General features: G+C 40.9%; 1 protein-coding gene across 2 annotated transcripts in view; it reads right to left on the minus strand.

The window, feature by feature from the left end:
• Nucleotides 1-6,903: 6,903 nt before the first annotated feature.
• The window catches only part of LOC139445183 (glycine receptor subunit alpha-2-like), a 35,940-nt gene continuing 18,372 nt past the window's right edge, over nt 6,904-24,471 (minus strand). For both annotated transcript variants that reach the window (XM_071226312.1, XM_071226311.1), the window contains exons 3-8: nt 14,010-14,077; nt 12,067-12,287; nt 10,801-10,883; nt 9,912-10,049; nt 8,473-8,819; nt 6,904-7,471 (exon numbers count right to left, since the gene is read on the minus strand). In XM_071226312.1, coding sequence (XP_071082413.1) covers nt 7,277-7,471; nt 8,473-8,819; nt 9,912-10,049; nt 10,801-10,883; nt 12,067-12,287; nt 14,010-14,077 — 1,052 coding nt within the window. In that variant the 3' untranslated portion in view covers nt 6,904-7,276. The remainder of the gene's footprint in view (nt 7,472-8,472; nt 8,820-9,911; nt 10,050-10,800; nt 10,884-12,066; nt 12,288-14,009; nt 14,078-24,471) is intronic.

The raw sequence follows: 24,471 nt of genomic DNA on the forward strand, positions 1-24,471 counted from the left end.
CCCATTCGAATTGAAACCGGGTGATATGAGAACCTTCCTGTCGATCAACGAATGTGCCCTTGATGTCTTTTTTGTTTTTGTATTTTTATTTGTTGTTTAACGCCGCACTCGGCAATATTCCAGCTATATGATGGCGGTTCGTCAATAATCGAGTATGGACCAGATAACCCAATGATTGATATCATGAGCATCGATCTACGCAATTTGGATACGATGACATGCATTCAACTAAGTCAGCAATCACGACCGTCCGATCCCGTTAGTCGCCTCCCAGGCTTGCTGACTTGGTTGATGCATGTCATCGTATCTCAAGTACGTGGATCGATCCTCATGATGCCAATCACTGGCTTGTCTGGTCAAGGCTCGATTATTTCATGAACGGCGTCATATAGGTTACGACAAGTATAGTCGCCTCTTGGGCAAGCATGGGTTGCTGAAAACCTGTTCTTCCGGATCTTCACGGGTCTTCAAGCAACCGTTACGTGGGGGCATAGCGGGGGTAGACCACCTGAACACAGTTCACACACACCGGGCCACTTGAGCTACATTGGAGCGGGCTATAGCCGGCATTGGAGTCCACAGACACAGAAAATCCGCTTAATCTACTGGACCATATCGTATTGCTGCCGGCATTCCGAGAAACAACAGTCTAATTCTTTAAACTCGAACATAACTCTGACATAAGAGGCAGCTGTTTGACACAGAGGTCCAATCATGCAGAGATAAACACGATTGTTTGAAAACTGACCTGTCACTACCTGCTTCAATGTCTACCTTACATTGAAAACCCACTTAAAATAAGAGGCCACCCTACTGTTTATTATACAATCTACGTTGAGTGTTGAATAACGGATAATCCCGCTTATTGATACCAAGACGTGACCCTCGACACCCACCCCCTCCCTTGCTGATCCTTTCTTGTTTACTCTGTCGGTTAAGGGTGGTGGTGGTGGTTCGGGGGAGGGGGTTGGGAGAGGGGTGTCTGGGGGAGGGGGAGTGCGGGGGAAAACCCGCGTCAACTAGTAATGTGATCGTGGTATGTGATAGTGACAAAGGCGTTTGCATATATACGAGAGGATCGCTCTAGTGGATGTACCCTTGTGCTTTTGTTTACAGCCATCATGTTGGAACTAGATTAAGTTTGTGTCTACAAGTATCCTTTGAATATGTTCAGAATAAAAGACTTGAATATGTAATTACGTCTATATATATATAACTAAGAAAAAAATTAACAGATGAACAGTTAACGCGCAAAAACGTGCATACGCGAGTGTTAGAAACCTATTAGAGGCCCAGGGCACAAGTTGTCCCAATTCTTACATTAAGAGCCGAGTCTTCTTTGCCTCTATGGAATGCATCCCTGTTGGCCGATTGTCCCTACAATATCACGTGACACAATAGAGTCCAACAGGCGCTTACATTTAGCATGGGTCTTCAGCTCGCTTACTCAGTTGATCACCTTGAGAATGCAACCAAAAAAAATCTATTAACATGATCTCTAACAACGCCATGGGACAACAAGATGCGCATGTGCACATACCCAAACACCCACAGCAAATTAGAATGTATAAAGACATAATACATTTAACGATAAGAACTGGTCATGGGTCTCTAACTCAATAAAAAATGCAATCGATATTATCCTGGGTTTTTTTTGCCACAAGAATATGTCTATTCCGCTGAGCATTTGTACCTTAATGGCTCCCAGCACTTCACGAATAATGGCAGGACAAACACACCGTGTCTGTGGCATCGATTGGAACCTGTCATTACAACCTGGTTACTTACCCTGGAATACCATGACAGACTATTTACAGGGCCGAGATAATTCGCTTGGTGCAACGGATATTAAAAGCAGTTTTTGATTAAGGACACATTGGAAACAGCATCAAGGGATTGGTAGAGTTTGTAATAACCATCTCTTAATGTTACGAGTGATACAAGCCATTATCTTCGCGGAATACGTTTACCATTTACGATATTATGAAAACGGAAGATAAACTGATCTGAGGGCATTACGTAAATAATTTTGATTTATTTTATTTCTTTATTGCATTGATCCGTCAATGCGTTAAGGATATTAATGATCGTATATTCACTACATATTCATCATCGTATATTCACTACATATTTATCATCGTATATTTGCTACATATTCATCATCGTATATTCACTACATATTCATCATCGTATATTCACTACACATTTATCATCGTATATTTGCTACATATTCATAATCGTATATTCGCTACGTATTCATCATCGTATATTCACTACATATTCATCATCGTATATTCATTACATATTTATCATCGTATATTTGCTACATATTCATCATCATCGTATATATGCTGCATATTCATCATTGTATATTTGCTACATATTCATCATCGTATATTCACTACATATTCATCATCGTATATTCACTACATATTCATCATTGTATATTTGCTACATATTCATCATCGTATATTCACTACATATTCATCATCGTATATTCACTACATATTCATCATCGTATATTCACTTCATATTAATCATCGTATATACACTACATATTCATCATCGTATATTCACTACATATTCATCATCGTATATTCACTACATATTCATCATCGTATATTCACTTCATATTAATCATCGTATATACACTACATATTCATCATCGTATATTCACTACATATTCATCATCGTATATTCACTACATATTCATCATCGTATATTCACTACATATTCATCATCGTATATTCACTACATATTCTCGTCACGATATGGCTGAAATATTTCCGATGTGACGTAAAGCATTAACTCACTCACTCACTACATATTCATGATCGTATATTCAATGCATATTCATCATCGTATATTTGCTACATGTTCATCATCGTATATTCGCTACATATTCATCATCGTATATTCATTACACATTCATCATTGTATATTCACTACATATTCATGATCGTATATTCACTACATATTCATGGTCGTATATTCACTACATATTCATCATCGTATATTCACTACATATTCATGATCATATATTCAACGCATATTCATGATCGTATATTCAGTACATGTTCATCATCGTATATTCGCTACATATTCATCATCGTATGTTCACTACATATTCATCATTGTATATTCACTACATATTCATCATCGTATATTCACTACATATTCATGATCGTATATTCACTACATATTCATGATCGTATATTCACTACATATTCATCATCGTATGTTCATTACATATTCATCATCGTATATTTGCAACATGAACACAGTTGAGTGAGTGGGGCTGGTTTAACGCAGTTTTAACAGTATTTCGGTTATATCACCGCGTGTCCGTTTGATGGAGGATGAAAGACCGAAGAGATGCAGATCTTAGACGTTTACCAACTTAATGAAACGCAAAAGCAGGCATAGGTTGCTGGCAAACCTTAAAACATATTCAGTTTGGACCTGGGAGCCGAACCCGAGATCATAGGATACTGGCACGCCTTAGGGGAGCAACTCTGTACATCGACGAGTCTGGTAACAAGGTTGAGAAATTAATTAAACCATACACTTGTGGATCTTTTAAAATTGCAATGGCGGCGGGGACACGGGATCCCAAATACTGAAGATAAAGATTTAACGGGCGTTTCCAGTGGGGCCGATTTCACACACGTTATATATTTAAACCAACCAATATTTTCTTTCAGAAGTAACTAAGTGTTTTGATTTCAATTATAAAAAAGTGGTTTGGGCTGGCATTTGGCATTTGTATGTCCTAATTGCTGCGCCCTTTTGCATATACTGGATTTGCTCATGTTTTAAAACCAAGAGTGACATTTGAAAAATTTGCGTTTAAACATATATATAATTTGTGTGAGTGTTTGTGTGCATCTTCCTGAGGGAACATAGCTAACTGAATTTAAAAGCCGAACTAGGCTGGAAATTCCATGCTCGATCGTAAAGCCAACAGTGGCTAGTACGAGTTATGTCCCTTCTACGTCCCTCCTATTGACCAATCAGATTCCACCTCTCATATCACTTACAATTGCTTCAAACAAAATGGCAGTGCCCAGTTAAGACCATCGATAATCAAAATCTGCATTGCAATAAAACGGGCCTTACCTAACTAGTGCATCAAATCACTGGAGCACCTTGATTAAAAACATGAAAAGATTTGCAAAATATCTGTTGACGCCCAGTTGGCGGTACACTTCAGTCGACCGAAATCTGCACGTTGAAGTCCATGTTGTGTACGAACTAGATGTCTAATTCGTTATGCGATTTTGATTGGACTATACAGAGACTCGTTGAACTCGTCAAAATGTAACTCCGGAATTCCTGGCGAGTTCGGCAAGGATGGAAACTGGCCTTTTATAGTCCGTTAACGCCCTTGCCTCGGGGAGATGGTCAGGCTCGCTGACTTGGTTGATGCATGTCATCTTATCCCAAATGCGTAGATCGATGCTCACAATATCAATCATTGGACTGTCTGGTCCAAACTCGATTATTTACAGACAGCCGTTATATAGCTGGAACATTGCTGAGTGCGGCGTTAAACAACAAAGAAATCATCGTTATGCTCTGATAGCCTATTAAAGTATTTAAAAGCCTTCTTCGAACTATTTATTGATCGGTTTTTGATAATGATATTTCCGTCGCAATGCTTGCCGAGTCAAGGTATAGCATTAAAAGCCCAATACTGTCACCAAGTGCAGTTATAAGAGGTCAGGCGAGTACAACTACACATCCAGATATTTTACGTTCGCTTCTAGTAGGTTTGTTCTTGAGTAATGAGTTATTCTTACAAAATGAACACTGGTATTTCTAGATTATATGATAATTACTTGCTTACCAGATTTGTTTAACGGGGTATATATTCTGATTTCTTCTGACCCATGGTCTGGCATATATACGCGTATATCGGAACAAATCGAAATCTCGTTCGTCAGACCCATGTTTCGCTAACAGAAAAAAACCTATCTGGCTTTGTTTACTTTCTGGGATATTTCTGTCATAGGTATGCTGAAAATTAATGAGTGACTGAGTGAGTTGGGTTTAACGCCGCCTTTAATAGTATTCCAGTTATATCGCGGCGTGTCAGCTTAATGTGTGAGGAAAGCCCGAAGTGATGCAGGTCTTAGACGTTTACCACTTCGGTGAAACCCACGAGCACGGTATGGTGCTGACAAACCTAGAAACATAATCGGTGTGAACCGGGATTCGAACCCACAATCATAGTTTTCTGGCGTGCCAAAGGGACGCAACTCTGCACAGTGACTGGGCCACCCGTGCCCCCTGAAAATTAATGAGTTAAAATCATACTTCGCGCAGAAATGTTTCAGCCGTACAGAGACAAGAACAATTTATGGTGAAAAACAACTGTTCAACTCACCAATCGGTGTATATATTACCTCAGCTAAAGCGTGCGCAAGTGTTTGTTGTTTAACGCCTCACTGCGCAATATTCCAACTTTGACGGTGGTCTGTAAATAACTGAGTCTGAACCAGACAATCCAGTGATTAACATCATGTGCATCGATCTAGGCAATTGGGATACGATGACATGCATTAACCAAACCAGTGAGCCTGACCAGCCGATCCACTTACAAGTATAGTCGCCTCTTACGGCAAGCATGGGTTGCTGAGGACCAATTCTTACCCGAATCATCACTGATATCCCTGTGGGGAAACCAGAAATGGGCTTCAGACACAGTAGCCAAAAAAATCCGAACCTTCGGCTTGACGCTCAAACACTTTACCGACCGCCCACCAAATAATATGAAGTCGTCATAAAAACAACGCTGTTGTTTCATTAAACCAACGGTTGGTTTAATTACAAAAATAAAATCCATAGTCCAGATCGTATGGCCACGCAGGGAGATTTTGCGGAATAAACGCCGATCAGTTATAAAGATTTTTCAGCTCGTCAACACTACTCAATATGTTGTTTATATCCTCGGGAAATTGTGCAATGGATATGATTAATTCCTTTCAGACATAGTTGGTTACGTTGTTATATCATTTTACTTTCAAATTGGACTCAAAAGTGTTGTCGGTGAAATGAATAAAATTGAAATACATGAAAAACGTATTTTTTAGTCAAGATCAAGTCTTATAACCTTCCCATATTGACTTGCGTTTGTTTAAAGTTTTGTACAGTTAACTTCAATGTAGATCAAGGTTCCTTCATCCTATGAACCAAACATCATCTCATCAACTAGAATATTATCTCTCTACACAAACACACTCTCTCACACGCACGCATAATCTCTAGCTCTCTCATACATGCACAAAGATCTCTCTCTCTATCACCAGTATGCCATCTTATGCTTGACAGTATTTTAAATGGCGAATAGACAGTATTTTGTCAGCTACAGCTGAAAAACACAGATGTACGCACGCACGCACGCACGCACATGCACGCACACTCTTTCTCACAATCTATCCGCCCCCTCTCTCTCTATCTCACATTCTACCCCCCCCCCCTCTCTCTCTCACACAATCTACCCCCCTCTCTCTCTTATTCCACCCGCCCTACCCAGTCAAGTTTTGAAAATAAGTCAAGAGACTAAGAATATGTTTTTCATTAGTCTTATCTTAATATATGTTCCTTCATAATTTCTAAAAGTAGCTGTCAATTGCATTATCTATTGTTTTAAATCTAGGGTAATTGTGTTGAGTGTCCCTGGCACAGTGCTACGACGATTCCAAATCCCATACTTTGACGGAATTGGAGTCGATAGACGTAGCGCTAAGATCGCTATGTGCAAGTCGCGATCGGTCCAACTATTCTGGGTATTTCTGCTCGGAAATCTGGATTTGAATCATGATACAAACAGAAAGGTCTAGAAGAAACAGATGCATGTTGTAGGACTACTTATTTCCTTAACATTGATACGAAACGGCATTGTGTTTTCATAGTGTTTAATTACAAAGTCATGTAAATATCACAAATATGACCTAAGAAGAGGAGTATTTAAAGAAAAACCGTAACATGTTCATGAACATGCATTACAGATACACTGCTGTGCAAAAGAAAGTATACACTTGAAAAGGGATTTGACCAAAAAAATTACAAACGTTCTCAAAAAGTTACTAGGTTGAAAAAGGTCGTCGAAACACTGCGAACCTACGGTCCAAAACACATCTATGACGACCGTACGAAATACATAACGATTGAATAATCATTTTGTTTTTGTTTCATTTTTAGCCGCCATTAAACATGGGTGTATACTTTCTTTTGCCCGGCAGTGTTTGAACACCCAGAGTGCACCGCGCAATCAGTTAACATGGATATAGAACACCCAGTACACGATGTTAAATATGAGGAAGGACAGAGGGAATCCGTATCGTGAAATAGAGTCCACCCTCACTCCAGCATCTTTGGGCACTTTTCTGCTGTGCGCATCATTGCTGCCATCGAGGGATGACGGTTTCGAGGGGTCAGTGTCTGTGAAACTTGTGTTGCTAGAATCCTGGATAGATAAAAAATAAAACCATATTGTTGTGCCGTAATAATAATGTGATGAAATATATGTCGTAACAATAGACCTTTGAAGATACGGGTTATCGTAATAGGCGACTTTACTTGTCCTAAGAGTCGAATAACGGGATCGTTATCCCAATTGCGCAGATCGATTCTAATGGCGGTTCTAATGGTGGACTCAATTATTTCCAGACCGCCATGATATAGCTGAGTGCATTAACAAACAAACTAATGATAACAATGAAACGCAGTGATGTGTGTTTTAAACATAACATGGTAATTGGGACAGTAATTTCAAATTAACTCTGGATGATGGTGAAATGTATGCAACACTGCGCAGAACGAGATAATGAACCAGTTGGATGTCTTTCCGAGGGGTTCAAATCCATTCGAAAAATAGTAATTGGAAGGATTGCCAAACTCCGTGAAAATTCCCACCAGTACAAATTTCAGTCATGTCAAGTCTTGCTGAATTGCACAAGGGATTAGTCCATGTTCCATAGAGAGCACGATTGGCTCGGCCGCTGTACAGAGTTGCGTCCCTTAGTCACAGCAGAAACCTATGACTGTTGGTTCGAATTCCGGTTTTCAGCGATTATTTTCGTGCACCTTTGGTTTCCAAGAGACTGCACGGAGCTGTGACTTTGTCGGCGATGGCCGTGCAATTAGCATTTTGTTGCTGCGAAAACAACTTTGTTACACTTCCCTATATACAATATGTGGAATATTTCTGAAGTTTAAACACAGATTATTGTCGTTTACGGATTGTTATTTTTTAACAAAAATAAAGGTCGTTCTGACGTGACCTGAAAGGGGATCTCCTCAGATCTTTGTCTAGCGGTAGCAACTAGCGGATCCTGCCATAGCTAAAGGACACAATTACAATGGCATCGTCTGAGACTGCGGGGCCACGTTCCCATGTACCCACTTCATTGAACGTAAATATTTCTGATAAGATTTAACGAATTAATCAAGTATTAAAGTATTTACTTTGGAGCTGTATCTGTCCCCCTTCTTGTGTCGTCGGGACAGAACAGAAACGACAGCATACTCCATGTAGGCGGCAAACACAAACACCAGGCACGCCGACATCCACACGTCGATGGCCTTCACGTAAGGTACCCTGGGAAGTTGTGCGCGCGCACCTGAGCTCTGGGTGGTGATGGTGAGCACTGTAAGGAGCCCCACTGAGATTCTGGCGGGAACTGCCTCGTGGTCGATCCAGAACGAGGCCCAGGACAACACGACGATGAGGATGCTGGGGATGTAGGTCTGTGTAGCGTAGAAGCCGATTTCTCGTTTGAGGTGGAGAACTGCTCTCAAGCATGTGAATGTCCCTGAAGAATAAGAAAAACAGATGTGTATCTTTTGTTTGTTTGTGATTGTTGTTTCTGTAAATAATCGAGTTTGGACCAGACAATCCAATGATTGATATCATGAACATCGGTCTATGCAATAGGGATACGATGACATGTATCAACCAAGTCAGTAAGTCTGACCACCCGATCCCATTTGTCGCCTCTTACGGCAAGCATGGGTTGCTGAAGACCTATTCCAACCCAGATCTTCACGGGCCAGGTATATATCAATCTATATATGCCTGGTATATTGTAGATCTTATGTCATATTTTATTATTGGTTTCAAGTTTAATCGTGTATGACTGCTTTCCAGCGTCACATGTTACGACAGCCTTAATTTTCGATGTCGCTCATACTAAGCACTTCTGGTATTATGAGGATTCAAACGGATACGAACACGAAATGCTTTTCACTCCCGCACAAATTCGCACTGTGAAATACTCGGCCCTCGGGCACAAAAGTGGGGAAAAGGTGATGTCTTTAAAAATACTGGGTGGTTCCGAAAGTTTGTTTCTTAACAGCGCACCAACGAGGTGTGGGTGAGTGAGTGAGTTAGGTTGAACGCCACTTTGAACAGTATTCGCGATGTGTCAGCTTGATATGTCACGAGAGCCTGAAGAGGTGCAAGTCTTTCACCAGGTGATCGCGAAAAGATGAACGTATCAGGACACAATGGTGGCACCCGTCGCAAACACATGCGAACACAAATCAATTGATGCACGTTTACCCAATGAGCACGGGTATGGTTCTGACAAACCCACGACCATAGGTTTCTTGCGTGCCCAAGGGACGCAACACAGCTCATCGAATTCCGGCGCCTTAGGCGCCAGCCTCCCCCGCCCCCGAATTTGGGAGTTAGCCCTTAGTGATGCAGGTCTGGAACATCCTCGAGCCCCGGATGGTGCTGAGAAGCCAAGAATCATAACCAGTTCCAGTATAGGTTTTGAAACCAATACCAGCGTATCCTGGCACGAATACGGAACACAACTCTGCACAGTGACCGGCGGCGCCTTACACGACGAAGCCCTTACCCATCTTTAATCTGTCATACGACGTTTAACACTGTTTACCTGTAGCGTATGTGACGGAGCAGTCTTCGTGAGTAATCCCCGTGATGGTGAAGTCGGGGATATCTGCCCCTTTGCCCTTCTCTACAGGGGGCCTTTCAGAGGAGAAAGCAAAGTAAAGATCTTCGGTTGTGAAACTATCTGTAAATAGAAAACACGGTCCCGTAGATTATATACTACACGTACATGTACATGTACATGTGGAGTGAAATGTTGTTCAACAACATTCAAGATCGTTGCAGTTATAAATACAGCGTCGTGCATGCACATGTGTGCATGGCTGTTTGTACTAGTCCGGACTCATTCACGCATTGACCCGTGAGGATAGGTCTTCAGCAACCCATGCTTGCCGTAAAAGGCGACTATGCTTGGTGTAAGAGGCGACTCACGGGATCGGGTGGTCAGAATCGCTGACTTGGTTGATGCATGTCATCGCCTCCCAAATGCGTGAATCGATGATCATGATGTCAATCAATGGATTGTCTGGTCCAGACTCGATTATTTAAAGACCGCCGTCATATAGCTGGAATATTGCTGAGTGCGGCGTTAAACAACAAATAAACAAACAAAACGTATGGTGCATGAAGTCCTTTTAACACGAGCAGTGAGTTATATAATATATATGTATAATTGTATCGCGCTAATTATTATAAGAACTTCTTCCATAGAATGGGTATGGAAACAATACATGTTAATAATTTGTTCACTTTTAATTACATAAATCCACGATAAACATAGAATGTGTTCCCTCGGCCAAAATATCAATGCACGTACGAGCGCAATTTAGAAGAGTTTTCAATTTCTAGTGCTATATTTATAGTGGCATTGTGCCTTGCAGATACGATCAGTGTGGGAGTCAAACGCTTTCTATTTTTGTGAATATCCTACTTACAACTTTCCATGTCAATCTGACACGTCTGTTTGTCCATGGGAAACTTGACAAGGTCCATGTGACAATCAAAGGTTACCGACAATCTGAAAAGTTGAACTCAAGATGTTAGAGCTACGTTGAAACATGTTGTTTGCAAGACCCTGGTGACGAAGAAGACAAAATAATATGAACAGCAACTCTTTATTATACTGTTATATGACCCTTTTACCGTTGTCAAGCAAGACTCTACTTTGAAATCCCCTAACTTCTAAGAAATGCCAATTAAACAATTGCAGACTCTGATAGTTTGTCAAGAACGAATTATAACCCTACTCAAAGTTACATGTTTGTTGTTTAACGCCGCACTCAGCAATATTCCAGCTATATGATTGATATCATGATCATCGATCGATCCACTCAAACGGGACACGTTGACATGCATCAACCAAGTCAGCCAATCTGACCACCCGATCCCGTTAGTCGGGCGATGGTAATGGCAGTGTTGATCATTGATATATATATATATATATATTGAGTTCAAAGTTACATGTCTATTAACTCAATTGTGAATTCCAATGAACAACACATGACCATTACTATCGCCCGAAGCCACATGTCTTTGTTTGTTGTTTTACGCCGCATTCAGTATAATTCGAGCAATCAAACGACGGCTGTAAATAGGTCTAGACCAAACAGTCAAGTCCTTGGTAGCCCCGTCCTTTGCCTTCATGTATCCCTAATTTAATTAGCTCTTAAGGCAAGCATGACAAACTGGGAACCTCGAATGCCAACAGGGGCTTACACATCTTCCCGAGGCAAGATCGTCCACAAGCCCTTTAAACAAAGTCTTGTTTCCACCCTTGCCACATCAAGCCCACTTTCCTGTGCTAAGTATGATTGGACTATCACACATACCGATAGTCCAATCAGAGAACGTTTCACAAAATCAACATCCACGACCGGTACACCTTCGTATAAAAGTGATTTTCCGCCGCCTATCTTTGTTGACAAGTTGTTGACAGATCCTGTTACGACGATGGGAGTGACGCAACTTGCACAACTGGGCCACTCGAGCACGCAGACAATATGCATATTGTAACAATAAGAACACGCCAGGTTTACATTTATAGAAAACAACACATGCAAATATCGGAATGACACGACTTTCAGCAAGATATGCTGCTTGCCGCCTTGTCTCTGCAACCCCGACCTCCGTATGCCCACAGCGGGAAGAAATAAACCACATGGCAGTAAAGTGATCATTAGCCAGGCATCTTGGTAACGTACCTCTGCGAGTACAAGATGGATCCGTCAGGAGACAGACGAATCATGACATTGGGAATAGTGATGTCATGTCTGCTCTCCCGTTTGGATTGGGGGAAGTACAGGTCAGGTACCCACAGCGAGTCCAGGCGTTTTTCGCTGATAACAACGCTCGTGTTCAAGTCGTCGTAAGCCAAGCGATGGTCACGCCAAGACTGTCGGAGAAAAAAACTGGCGCTGAATTCCTGCAACAACGGGAAACCGAAATGAAAATATTTCACAGTGTATGGTCCAAGACACACGGCTCAATCAACATAGATCAATATTCTGTGAATATAAGCAAATACAAAGAATAACTGTAAACAAAGCTTGTTTCATACAGACTACAGTGCACATCTTTAATCGTTCACAAGAAGATTGTGCAGTTATAACCATTTTTTGGACGGTGCTCCCAGTTACACCGACGTTACTAATGGAACCTTCCGAATTAACAAATGTCTGAACAAGCGAGTAGTGGGTACGGATCATAGTGGGAATGTATATTATATTTTGACGTCCCTACCGTAATCGACCTGAAGGACGGATATCAGGACAAACGGGATATCTTTTACTACGAGTATATTCAGAGGACCATGGCACTTCTTCATAACATTGTCACCACACAAATATCTAGCTTATTAAAATCAGATCTTAGTTTTCGCTACCGCTAAACAAGATCTAAGAACATCCCATTGCAGGTCACATCAGAACAACCTTTGTGAAATTTGACCAACCAATGAAATGGCCAACAAGAAGTCGACATTAGCCAATCAGAAGCAGTCTCCAGCTATATGGCACTTCTTTCAACCTGTCGACTTCAATTCCAGACTACGCTTTGAAAATATACAAAAATTGAAAACTGAACAAAAGAACATTCTGAAATGTCTAATAGATGGCTGAGATTGTATGGCAGTGCTTCCCACTGGCTATGCAAAGTCTCTTCGGTGCAAATGTTTTTCCTATTGAAGCTGGAGATAGACGATGATTTTGACTGAATCGGTCGTGCAGACCGTAATTATCGTTCGGAATACCCCCTGTTAACCTTTTCATGGTTGCATTATTAGAAGACACATTCGGACTTTCACTTTCCTGTTCTGGTAAGCTACGCTCTGAATGGTCGGATGAATGTCGTTCTGGCGTGACCCGTAACGGGATGTCCCCACTCCACTCGAGAACGAAGATCTAATTTGAATGAGATTGCTCAAATATCATTCCATTGATTCGTCTCAGTTGCAATCAAAAGTGTCTTTGAGAACAGAGTAACGGTCTAGGTTCAGTAGCAATACATTATGAATGACTGAACTCGAATAACATATATTTCACATGGATAGCTTATTGACCATACAACCATACAACTGTGAACTGTAGAGGTATACTACCGTCCTATAACCTACATATCGGCAGAAGAAACACTGTATTGCAATGTACTTCATTGATTTTCTGTGTAGGGTTCCTAACCTTGGCAATTCCTTTTCCTGGACGTAATGTATGGCACGCACATGCACACATACAAACTCTCTCACCCACACAATCCCTCTCACACAGAGACACACCCGCAAGCAGGTGCACATGCACACACAAACTCTCTCTCACACATATACACGCCCTCAATCAGGCGCAGGCACACAATCCTCTCATACGCACACATATAATCTCTCTTTTCTCTCTCTCTCTCTCTCTCTTTCACACACACAATCCCTAGCTCTCACAATCTGTCTCACACATATACACACCCTCAATCAGGCGAAGGCACACAATCTCTCTCATACACACACAAATAATCTCTCACTCTCACACACGCACAAAACTATCCCACACATACAAAGTCTCGCATTCACACAATCCCTCTCACACAGAGACACATCTGCAAGCAGGCGCACACACACACACACACACATATCTCATCTCGCTTCTTGTGTTGTATTCACCATCTCGATGTCGTTAACTGGTCCCAGTGATTTGAGGGTCAGGTCCAGCTCCACACGCGTTGCGTCCCCTGCACAAAAAAATAAATCCACTTAGTCAGAGCTAACAGTTATCAAAGCTAGACAATTTAATGAATGAGTGAATGAATCTTGTCCCCATACAGTCGCAATATTCCAAACACTATGAACACCACACTCAGACACAGTATAATGACTCCCAGCCGACCAGTCCTTGTTTCAGCCCCTTCAACAAGTACCGTCTTTTAACGTATTTGGGTGTGACGCGGCAGGGATGCTGTTGTTACCCTGCCTGGCGCTCGGTATTAAGGGGCTAAAACAAGGACTAGTCGGACTGCGGCATGGTACCTCTGTGGGCTTGCACTACAAAATCGGCATTAGTCTGGAATAGTACAAGCACACACGCATACGCACGAACGCAAGCAAGCACGCACGCACGAACGCACAGACGTCGCTATACAAGTGCAATAATCTTGGACGCAACGTTAAACTCCATTTCACCTCACCCCACAATATCACAAATATCCACTTGATTTTATTGATTACATTAACCAGCCTTCTTTTAGTTTTTTCATCTGAAAATGTGACAGTATATGTCACTGCGGTAAATTGTCAGGTGAATTCATTGAAACACTACTTGTTAAAGTTTGGGGACCGCATACGTATCTGGATTATTGCGGTATTCACACTTTATTCAGCTACCTCGTACAATCACGGCCACCACGTGGACATCGATGACTGACATTATTTTGACCAAAACAGTATCAAGCAATTAAATGAAAACTTATCCTGAAATGCATCAACAGGGTCTTACCTTGAGCTACTAAACTCGGGGTCAAGGGGACCCCAATTTCTAATTTCAAGGGTCCTTACAGTAAGTTGTGAAATGGTGTAGTGTAGTGTACTGTAAGACACCAGTAATGGGCTTCACACATTGTACCCATGTTGGGAATCGAACCCGGGTCTTCGGCGTGACGAACGAACGCTTTAACCACTAGGCTACCCGAACGCCCCTATGTGTTTATGAATACCTATCAAATAGATACCATGTGTTCGTAAAGAAGTGAGCGCCCCGATAAATACTTTAATAAGAGGATCTTAATCTTTCTTGTCAAGAATTTTGTACCATGAATGTCATTGTGCATCCCCCGGGACGCAATATACACTGAACCAAATTAAAAGCTTCACAATCCTAAATTTTTTACATTTTGACCAGTCATCATTGTGGGCACTTATTGTGTGTTTTAACAGTAATGACCACGTATTGTCTTCAGATAACACCCGTTTTTGTGCAGGTGAATCGATCAAAATCATGTGCACAGCACTATAGTGGCAAAAGTGTTTTTTCACGTGCAACTGGTCACGTGGCCATAATACTGCACGTGTTTTCAGCCATACTTGTTAGCAGTCATTAACAAAAAAAGAAAAACACAAGAAAACAAAAGTCTTTACGGCCATTTGTCATGCCACGCCTTTCAAATGTGCAACGTGAACGTGCCATCGGCATGTTGCAGACGGGAACGTCCGTAGCTGAAGTCGCAAGGACGATGGGTTGTAGTCGACGGACTGTTTATGATTTACAGACGCGTATACAGAAAACGGGTACCACCGCTGATCGCCCTCGTCCAGGACGACTACGTGTGACGTCACTTGCAGAGGATCGTCAGATTGTCTTACGTCACCTCCGTAACCGATTTTTGGCGGCTACATCAACCAGAAATGAACTGTTTAGGGGTAGACTGAGTGCGCTAACTGTTCGAAACCGTCTGAGAACTGCTCACCTTCAAACACGACGGCCATACTGCGGGCCGATTCTGACTCAATTACACAGACGTCAACGTCAATTGTGGGCACAGCGACACTTACGATGGACTCAGAGGAATTGGAATCATGTCGTCTTCAGTGATGAATCCCGATTTAATCTTCGGTTTGCTGATGGTAGGGCGAGGGTGTGGAGGCGCCGTCATGAACGTTACGCCTAGTGTTGTGTACAGGAAGTTGACAGATTTCGAGGCGGAAGTGTCATGGTGCGGGGTGCTTTCTGTGGCAATGTACGTTCCAGGCTTCTTGTCATCCGTGGCAACCTCAACGCTACTGCTTACCGTGACCAGGTACTGGCACCAAAACTTCTGCCTTTTATGGCAGCACATGGACCCGGTTTGATCTTCCAACACGACAATGCCAGACCCCACACAGCAATTTTGACAAGGAATTTCCCTCCGAATGCGTGTGTCAACGTCATTGACTGGCCGTCAGGGTCTCCCGACCTCAATCCCATCGAACACGTCTTGGATGCTCTTGGTAGAAGTCTGCGCACTCTCCAGAACCAACCACAGAATTTGCAAGATCTTGGCACCATTTTGCAGCAACAATGGCGTCGTCTTCCCAATCATGTGTTCACAAGCATCACAGGGTCCATGCGGAGGCGTTGTGTGTCAGTTGTCAACGCACATGGTGGCCATACACGCTACTGAACTTGTGTGCCATGAGATTCTCGTGCTTGGGACTTATGATTTAACTGTTGATGTTATTACCGAATACCGTAGGTGCTTGGAACAAATTATGGTTACCACCGTTAATTAAAATCCTTCTTTGTACATTAATGATTAAAAATTACCTTATCTGATACATTTGTCCGTTGTATATCATATATGGGATTACTTTTAAAAATATGAAGTTTAATATTTGTTTCTGCGTCCAATCTTTACATGTGTGCGTGGGGTCAAACCCTGCAGCATATGATACAATCCACATTAAACCCATGCACTAAAAACAATAATTATTTCGATATGAATATCGATTTTCTTTTCAAGTTGACGGTGTCAGAATTTCAGTTTCATACGTCAAACTTACCACATTGGGAGAATACTCGAATCCGATTGGCTGACACAAACAGATACCCTTGGCCGATGTATTTTGTTATTTGTTTGTTTGTTGTTTAACGCCGCACTCAGCAATATTCCAGCTATATGACGGCGGTCTGAAAGTAATCGAGTCTGGACCAGACAATCCAGTGATTGACATCATGAACACCGATCCACGCAACTGACTTAGACTTACAGACCGCCGCCATATAGCTGGAATACTACTGAGTGTGGCGTCAAACAACCAACCAACAAACAAACCTTCTTTATCAATGTTTTAAGAATATAATGCAGTAAAATCACAGTTGACTACCGTGAGGTTTTCGCTAAAGTGTAGGAGGCGGTCGGGTAGCCTAGTGGTTTAAGCGTTGGCTGGTCACACCGAAGACCCGGGTTCGATTCCAGACATGGGTACAATGTGTGAAGCCCATTTCTGGTGTCTCCCGCCGTGATATTGCTGGGATATTGCTAAAAACGGCTTAAAGCCATACTTACTCACTCACTCGCTAAAGTGTAGGGAGGTGCGTCAGTCTTTAATGTTTACTCCGGACAAGTGATCCTTAATTCCTTATAGAGCTTTACTCTGTAACTATCGTTATGCATGCGTAGTTCATGCAATCAACCATTGTCTGTATTATGGGCCTATGGCCTTCTTACTGAATAAACTGTCTGTCTGTCTGTCTATCGAACCGGTGGACTCATCAAAAACTTCCGACGACTAAATCGATTTCGCCTCGGAAAACGTAAATTCTTAACGGAGACTAGAATTCCAAGAACGATTACGACCTTCTGGAAGCCGTTGTCATCGTGCTGTTTCCTCAATGGAGATGTTTTGAAATTGGAAATGTGGTTTGGTACGTGTTGTATCTTCCCGTTTTTGAAAAATAAAAAACGATTATTTTGAAAGTACACAGTAAAGCTGATAATCAGAGCAGGATAACGGGGGTTAATGATGCCGTGCGCAAACAGAATGGTAGATTCGATTGCCCTTTTCCCGATCCACAAATGCCATTTCATTCCACAATCATTTTATCGGCCGGGTAATACGAATTTCAGTATCTGGATAATTGGGAATATCAAAATATTCTCACAATGACTCATTTTCAGCGGAATATATGTATGTTATGCAAACATAAACAAAACATCACTTCAATCAAAAGTAAGATTTAAGAAATAATTATTTTGAAGTTTTGAACCGAAATTGGAGCCGTGGCCATCCTATCGGGCATCGTGTATCACTGAAAACTGAATCTGATGATATTGCCACACGACTGTTACTCACCTACTTATGCATTCAAAAGTTTCAAATGTCAAGAAAGACGCATGTTTATAAATGTAATTGTTGTTGAAATGTGTTCTGTACAAATACCGAGGGCAAAAGTATTCAAAAACATAAGGCAAGCAGCTAATTTCCACTGATTGTTTATATCTGCAATAGTGAGTATACTATAACAGTTCCATGAGATGCACAAGTGAAATTTACTGAACACAAACTTGCAACATTAAGCAATTTATGCCTACTAAGGAAAATAATTTTTCTAATGTCATACAATTTTCGAACTTGATTCACAAAAAAGTCACTAAAATCCAAGTGTTTTGAACAAAATACCATGTCGTCATAAAAAGATACTTTCATACCAAAGTTTGACTTTCCCAGTCTGCTTTGTTCAGAGAGGTTTACAGAGCCAAAATGCATTTGGGAGAATTCAAGAGCATTACATTTAGAGTAGAAACGGTTGAGCAGTGGCCATATACAGGATGTGTTGATATAGCTGTTGTGACAGTTGTATGTGAATTCGATAAGGACCTCTTGAATAGATTCAGGTTTCATCACAGGTGGGAACAATCATGTGACAAATGTTATATTTGGGATAACACTTTCTTAGTGAAGTACAGATTCTCGGACTTTTTTGGGTTGAGTCCCGTCTGGGATTCGAATCCACACGGCCAGAGTGAGGCACCTAATCACCAGCACACAAAGTCAGCGATCTAACCCACTCAGCCACCGAGGCTTCCACAAAAATGAAAGTCCGATAACTGGTTGTGTAGATCACGTACTTTGTGTACCCCTCTGACAAGTGTAAATTGATACGGCTCCCATGGCTGAAAGCTATGAATACACAATGCCATTTAAAAAGTGGTCAAATGTAACAAATGTTATATTTGGGATAACACTTTCTTAGTAAAGTACAGATTCTCGTACTTTTTGGGGTTGAGTCCCGTCCGGGATTCGAACGTTTCAGCTTTATTGGTCTAGTGGCTTCTGGGGAGATGGTACAGTACAGTACAGTCATGCATTTTGAGATGATTTAGGAATATGGTCAAAGTGCAAATGTCAAATTAAGATCAAAATTCAAAATATCGCGAAAAACGGAACCTTAGAGTCCATCTACTATGTTGTCCTTGGAGGCGACCAACGGGACCGGGTGGTCAGGCTCGCTGTTTCGGTTTATGCATGTCATCGTATCCCAATTACGTTGAACGATGCTCATTACGTCAATCACTTGATTACTTACAGACCGCCGCAATATACCCCGAATATTGCCGAGTGCGGCGTCAAACAACAAACCAACAACACTGATATTGTAAGGCTGCAATGACTTTGGTGCACATTGCTGTTTGGGATTCAGTTGGAGACGGGTTAATCTTTCAGTCAGCCCTTTAGGGCAATGAAAGGTGACGCCGAATAAATAAACAGCAGGTTATTCGCCCAGCATGTCAAGTGAACGGTTTGTTGTATTTGGTGAACCTGAGGACAAAGTACATTACTCCAGAGTTTGCTTCAAAGAACTTACTGATTTCATTTTATCCCTCAAACAGCTTGGCAGTTTAACGTTATTTTTTCCGTCCCCAAAACATCATGTCAAAGGGCACATTCAAAAAGTATGTTAAAGCACGAACCTTAAGTCCGTGGTTAAAGCAGCGGCAGTTAGCGTCGTGGTATTAAAGGGTTCGTGAAATATTGCCAGAGATAGTCGTGTATTAATTTGATAATACACTTAGAGACTGTGTAAACATACACCGGTAATCATTAATAAAATTGTTATCTGTTTGTTTGTGCTCCAAAATGGCGTGTGGTCTACAACGAGTTTACACGTGGATGTATTACTCTCAACTCGCAACTCCGAGTGTATTGGGGAGTAGCCTTGTCAGTGCCAGTGTCAGACAAAAAATCAGACAAACAGAGAGAGAGGAAGCAATGAAAAAATTACATGTCTCATGAATCTGAAATGATTCATGCTGCGCGGACAGTCATTCAAAGGGAATTTCCTCTGCTGGCTTCCGTGACAGACATTTAACGGTAAACGTGTACTTGATCACGTTTGTATAAATGCTTTGTGTTTACATAATCAACATTAGACCTGATGCAAATATGTATACATGTTAATATGTACACATCTGAACTTAAACCTGACCTTGGAATATTGCTGAGTGTGGCGTTAAACAAACATACACACAAGCAAAAAAAACTGACATGCAAATAAACGGTATAAGCAAATACACGCGTACGTCAAATCGGTTATATGAACTGTTATACCATTGTACATATACAGTTGAATGTATAAAAATACAAGAACGTGTTTATATAAACAGTGCGTATGTGACCAGTAGTTCTGCTGATTAGTTCAATATAAAACCAGCTGTCTTCGTTGTGCAGTTGTACGTGTACATGATAAATGCATGATACAGTAAACTGAGAGTTATAACGAACACGCTTATAACGAACTGACGGATATAACGAACCAACTTTGCATATTTTTTAAAGTTATGCTTATTTTGAAACTAATAAAAAAACAAAAAACTTTATTGTGCGTGCATAGATTTTACAAAAAGCATTTGATATTGTCTGGAGAGTAGGACTGTGGTCTAAAATGCAAAATAGTAGTATTGAGGGCCGATTTCTAACTTAAGTTAAAAATATGTACAGTAATATTACATCAATGTTTCAATTAAATAATGCAGAATCGGAGTATTTCCCTTGTCAATCAGGTGTTAGACAGGGCGAAAATTTGTCACCACTACTGTTTTCAAATTTTTAAATGATCTTGAACCGTATCGAAAATAAAAACAAGGATGCCAAGGGATCTCATTTGATTTATATCAGGAAATGACATCACAGTATGGTTACATATTTTAGTATTACTCTATGCAGACGATACAGTCCTATTTAGCGATACCCAATCTGGATTAGAAAAAAATCATTAGATTCCTTTAATCAATATTGCATAAAATGGAAGCTAATCTTTAAAGGGGGTCCAGCCAAATCAACCAAATCATTATTTTATTTTGGGTAAAAGATACTGGAGATTGTTGATCTCGTAATTATACATATTTAGGTATAAATCTTCACAGAAATAGAAAATTTGTATTTTGTATGCAAACGGGACAAAAGCAATGTAGTGCCTAATAAAAAGAGCACGAAATGTTAACCTACCATGAGATTGTATATTGAAGGCGTTTGATGTGATGGTAGTGCCAATCCTTCTCCACTGCTCCGAAATATGGAGTTTGGAAATTTTAGAAATAATAGAGAAAATGCAATTGAAATTTCTAAATATAGTTACTGGTCTGAGGAAATCAACACCCAATTTTATGGTTTATGGGGGACTTGGCAGGGAACCTCTCAAAGTATTTAAACGGATGATTTCCTTCTGGCATAAATTAACAAATTATAACGGACCCACAAAGTTATCTAATATTTTATATAATTATTTGATTAAAGACTATGATGCAAATGCAAAATCGTTCAAGTGGATAGCTACAGTTAAAAATATACTAAATGATGTCGGACTGTCAGAAGTGTTCATAAACCCGTCTATTTGCTCTACTTCATGGCTGGTTTCAAAGGTCGAGATAACTCTTAAAGACCAATTTATTCAACATTGGCGAGAATGTGTCTTATCAAGTTCAAAGGATTTATACTACCAACATTTAAAAGAATTACCAAAATTCGAAAATTTTCTATTACTACCCAAAACTATCTACTTGCCGATTTTACAATTTCGCACATCCAATCATCATTTGCCCATTGAAACCGGCCGATTGCGAGGGTTACTTAGAGAAGACCGTGTCTGCACACTATGCAATTCATCTGCTGTTGGAGACGAATTTCACTATCTTTTTAGGTGTGAAGCACTTCTCCAACAACGACTTCTTTACATCCCTAAAGGCAGCGTAAAATCAAACTCACGCACTCTCTTGTACCACCGTTGGTGGTTTTTCTGAGAAATAAAATGAACTGATCTGTTTTACCTGTGGCTGGGAGTGCTGTGAGTAATTGGCATGGTGATATTTACCAGACCAGAGCAAACAGACAACTGGGACCATCTTCGTTGAAGAAAAGCAGCTTTGTCGGTAATATGTTCTGTTATGAATGTTTAATGTTGTTTCAGTTTTACGGCCGTGATCACAAATAAGATGACAAAACTTAATGTTCCGACTTTCTAACGCTTAAGCGTTTAGTGGCATTACACAGAACTATTATTTCAAAAGAAACAATAAATTAATCAGTTCATTGCCAAATCAATATTGCCTCGGGACTGTTAAAAAGATGTTTATCTTGTCTATGTTTTTAATTTGCTTTTGTTTTGTTTTCTTTGTTTCTCTCGTGACATTATTTAATTTTTAATTGCACTGTCTTGTGTGAAATTGGGACTTCATCTCTAAGATCACGTAACCTTCACCTTTGATGGCAATGCCATATTTGTTATTTCTACATGGAAACAAACGTATTAGTGAAGCTGAAACCTTGCATGAGGTTAAATCTAATTCTGTCCTGCAGGAATCTTTTCATGGGGTAGAATAGGTCTTCAGCCATAAAAGGCGACTTTGTGTGTCGTAAGAGGCGACTAACGGGATCGGGTGGTCAGGCTCGCCGACTTGGTTGATGCATGTCACCGTATCCCAATTTCGTGGATCAATGCTCGTGATATCAGCCACTGGATTGTCTGGTCCAGATTCGATTATTTACAGATCGCCGCCTTATAGCTGGGATATCGCTGAGTGCGGCGTTAAACAACAAACAAACAAACAAACTTTTCACGACAAATTACAAGTACTGAACTGAACTGTATCGTTCTTTCAGTGACATTTTATTTCTGCACTAGAGCAACACCCTTTGTCAAATTGAATTAACAAAAGGTCCAATTAATTATATGAAGCACATGACGAGAACATATGAGTCAGATTTGCTCTAGTTCAGTATGTACTGATTATAAATAACGACCGAAATGTGAAAACATGCTAAATGGGTCACAAATCAGACCGTGACGTTTTATTACCAAGGGTCATGTTTTATGTTCTGCTGGAGAAACGGACAATTTGTCCATTACCAGCGACATAATGAATGTTGTTTATGATAGCTGTCGGCAATATTCCCTATTACTGTATAGATTTGGACCCGTGAGGATAGGTCTTCAGCAACCCATGCTTGCCGTAAAAGGCGACCATGCTTGTCGTAAGAGTCGGCGGTCAAAGGTCGAATTGAAAAATCCAATGTATGCGAAAAAACGCATTTCATAATACATATTTGATATATACCTTTGCACCCCAAAAATACATACACGATAAAAATACGATTAAAAGCTGTTATTGTTTCACCTACATTATTAAAAAACATGACATTGATTAGATATAACGCCACCCCCCAACACATACTATTCACACATACCACCTCCTACCCTAAAATGAGTGAGTGAGTTGGATTTAACACCGCTTTTAACAGTATTCCAGTTACATCACGGCGTGTCAGCTTAATGTGGGAGGTGGTGCAGGTCTTAGACGTTTACCACTTAGGTGAAACCCACGAGCACGGGTATGGTGCTGACAAACCTAGAAACATAATCGGGGCGAACCGGGATTCGAACCCACAATCATAGGTTTCTGGTGTGCCCAAGGGACGCAACTCTGTACAGCGAATCGCGGCGCCTTAGACGACTGTGCCACCCGTGCCCCCACCCTAAAATGAAGAAGAAAACAACAACTTTATAAACTTTTATCCTACATCTGACTTTTGAAATGCTCCCTTTTATCCTACATCCGTCTTTTGAAATGCTCCCTTTTATCCTACACATGACTTTCGAAATCCTCGTGCGTAGAGGGGACTCTTAAATGGGAGGCTACATCCGTCTTCACACACAATTCGATGCCATGAATACATCGCGCCTGCAGTTAGTGTGACACAGTACTTCCTTCTGAGAGTTTAATCAATATATCATACCTACCCTTTGTAATACAAATAACACGCCACTAAACTCATTCAATGTGAAAGTGGAAATTTCCAAGTCAAGTCGAGTGCAGATCATTGATCATCTTCAATTTTGTACAGTGTCAATATATAGGCAGAACATGTTCAGGAATACTTCAGTATATTGATTTGGACCCAAGAGCCCTGAGACGTATAAACATTTTACGTAACCAGAGATTCCTCGAAGATCCGGGTAAGAACAGGTCTTCCGCAACCAATGCTTGTCGTAAAAGGCGACCATGCGTCGTAAGAGGCGACTAACGGGATCGGGTGGTCAGGCTCGCCGACTTGGTTGATGCATGTCATCGTATCCCAATTGCGTGGATCGATGCTCACG

This window comes from Haliotis cracherodii, unplaced genomic scaffold, assembly GCF_022045235.1.
Source record: "Haliotis cracherodii isolate W230 unplaced genomic scaffold, xgHalCrac1.p SCAF_6, whole genome shotgun sequence".
Classification (NCBI taxonomy): Eukaryota; Metazoa; Mollusca; class Gastropoda; order Lepetellida; family Haliotidae; genus Haliotis; species Haliotis cracherodii.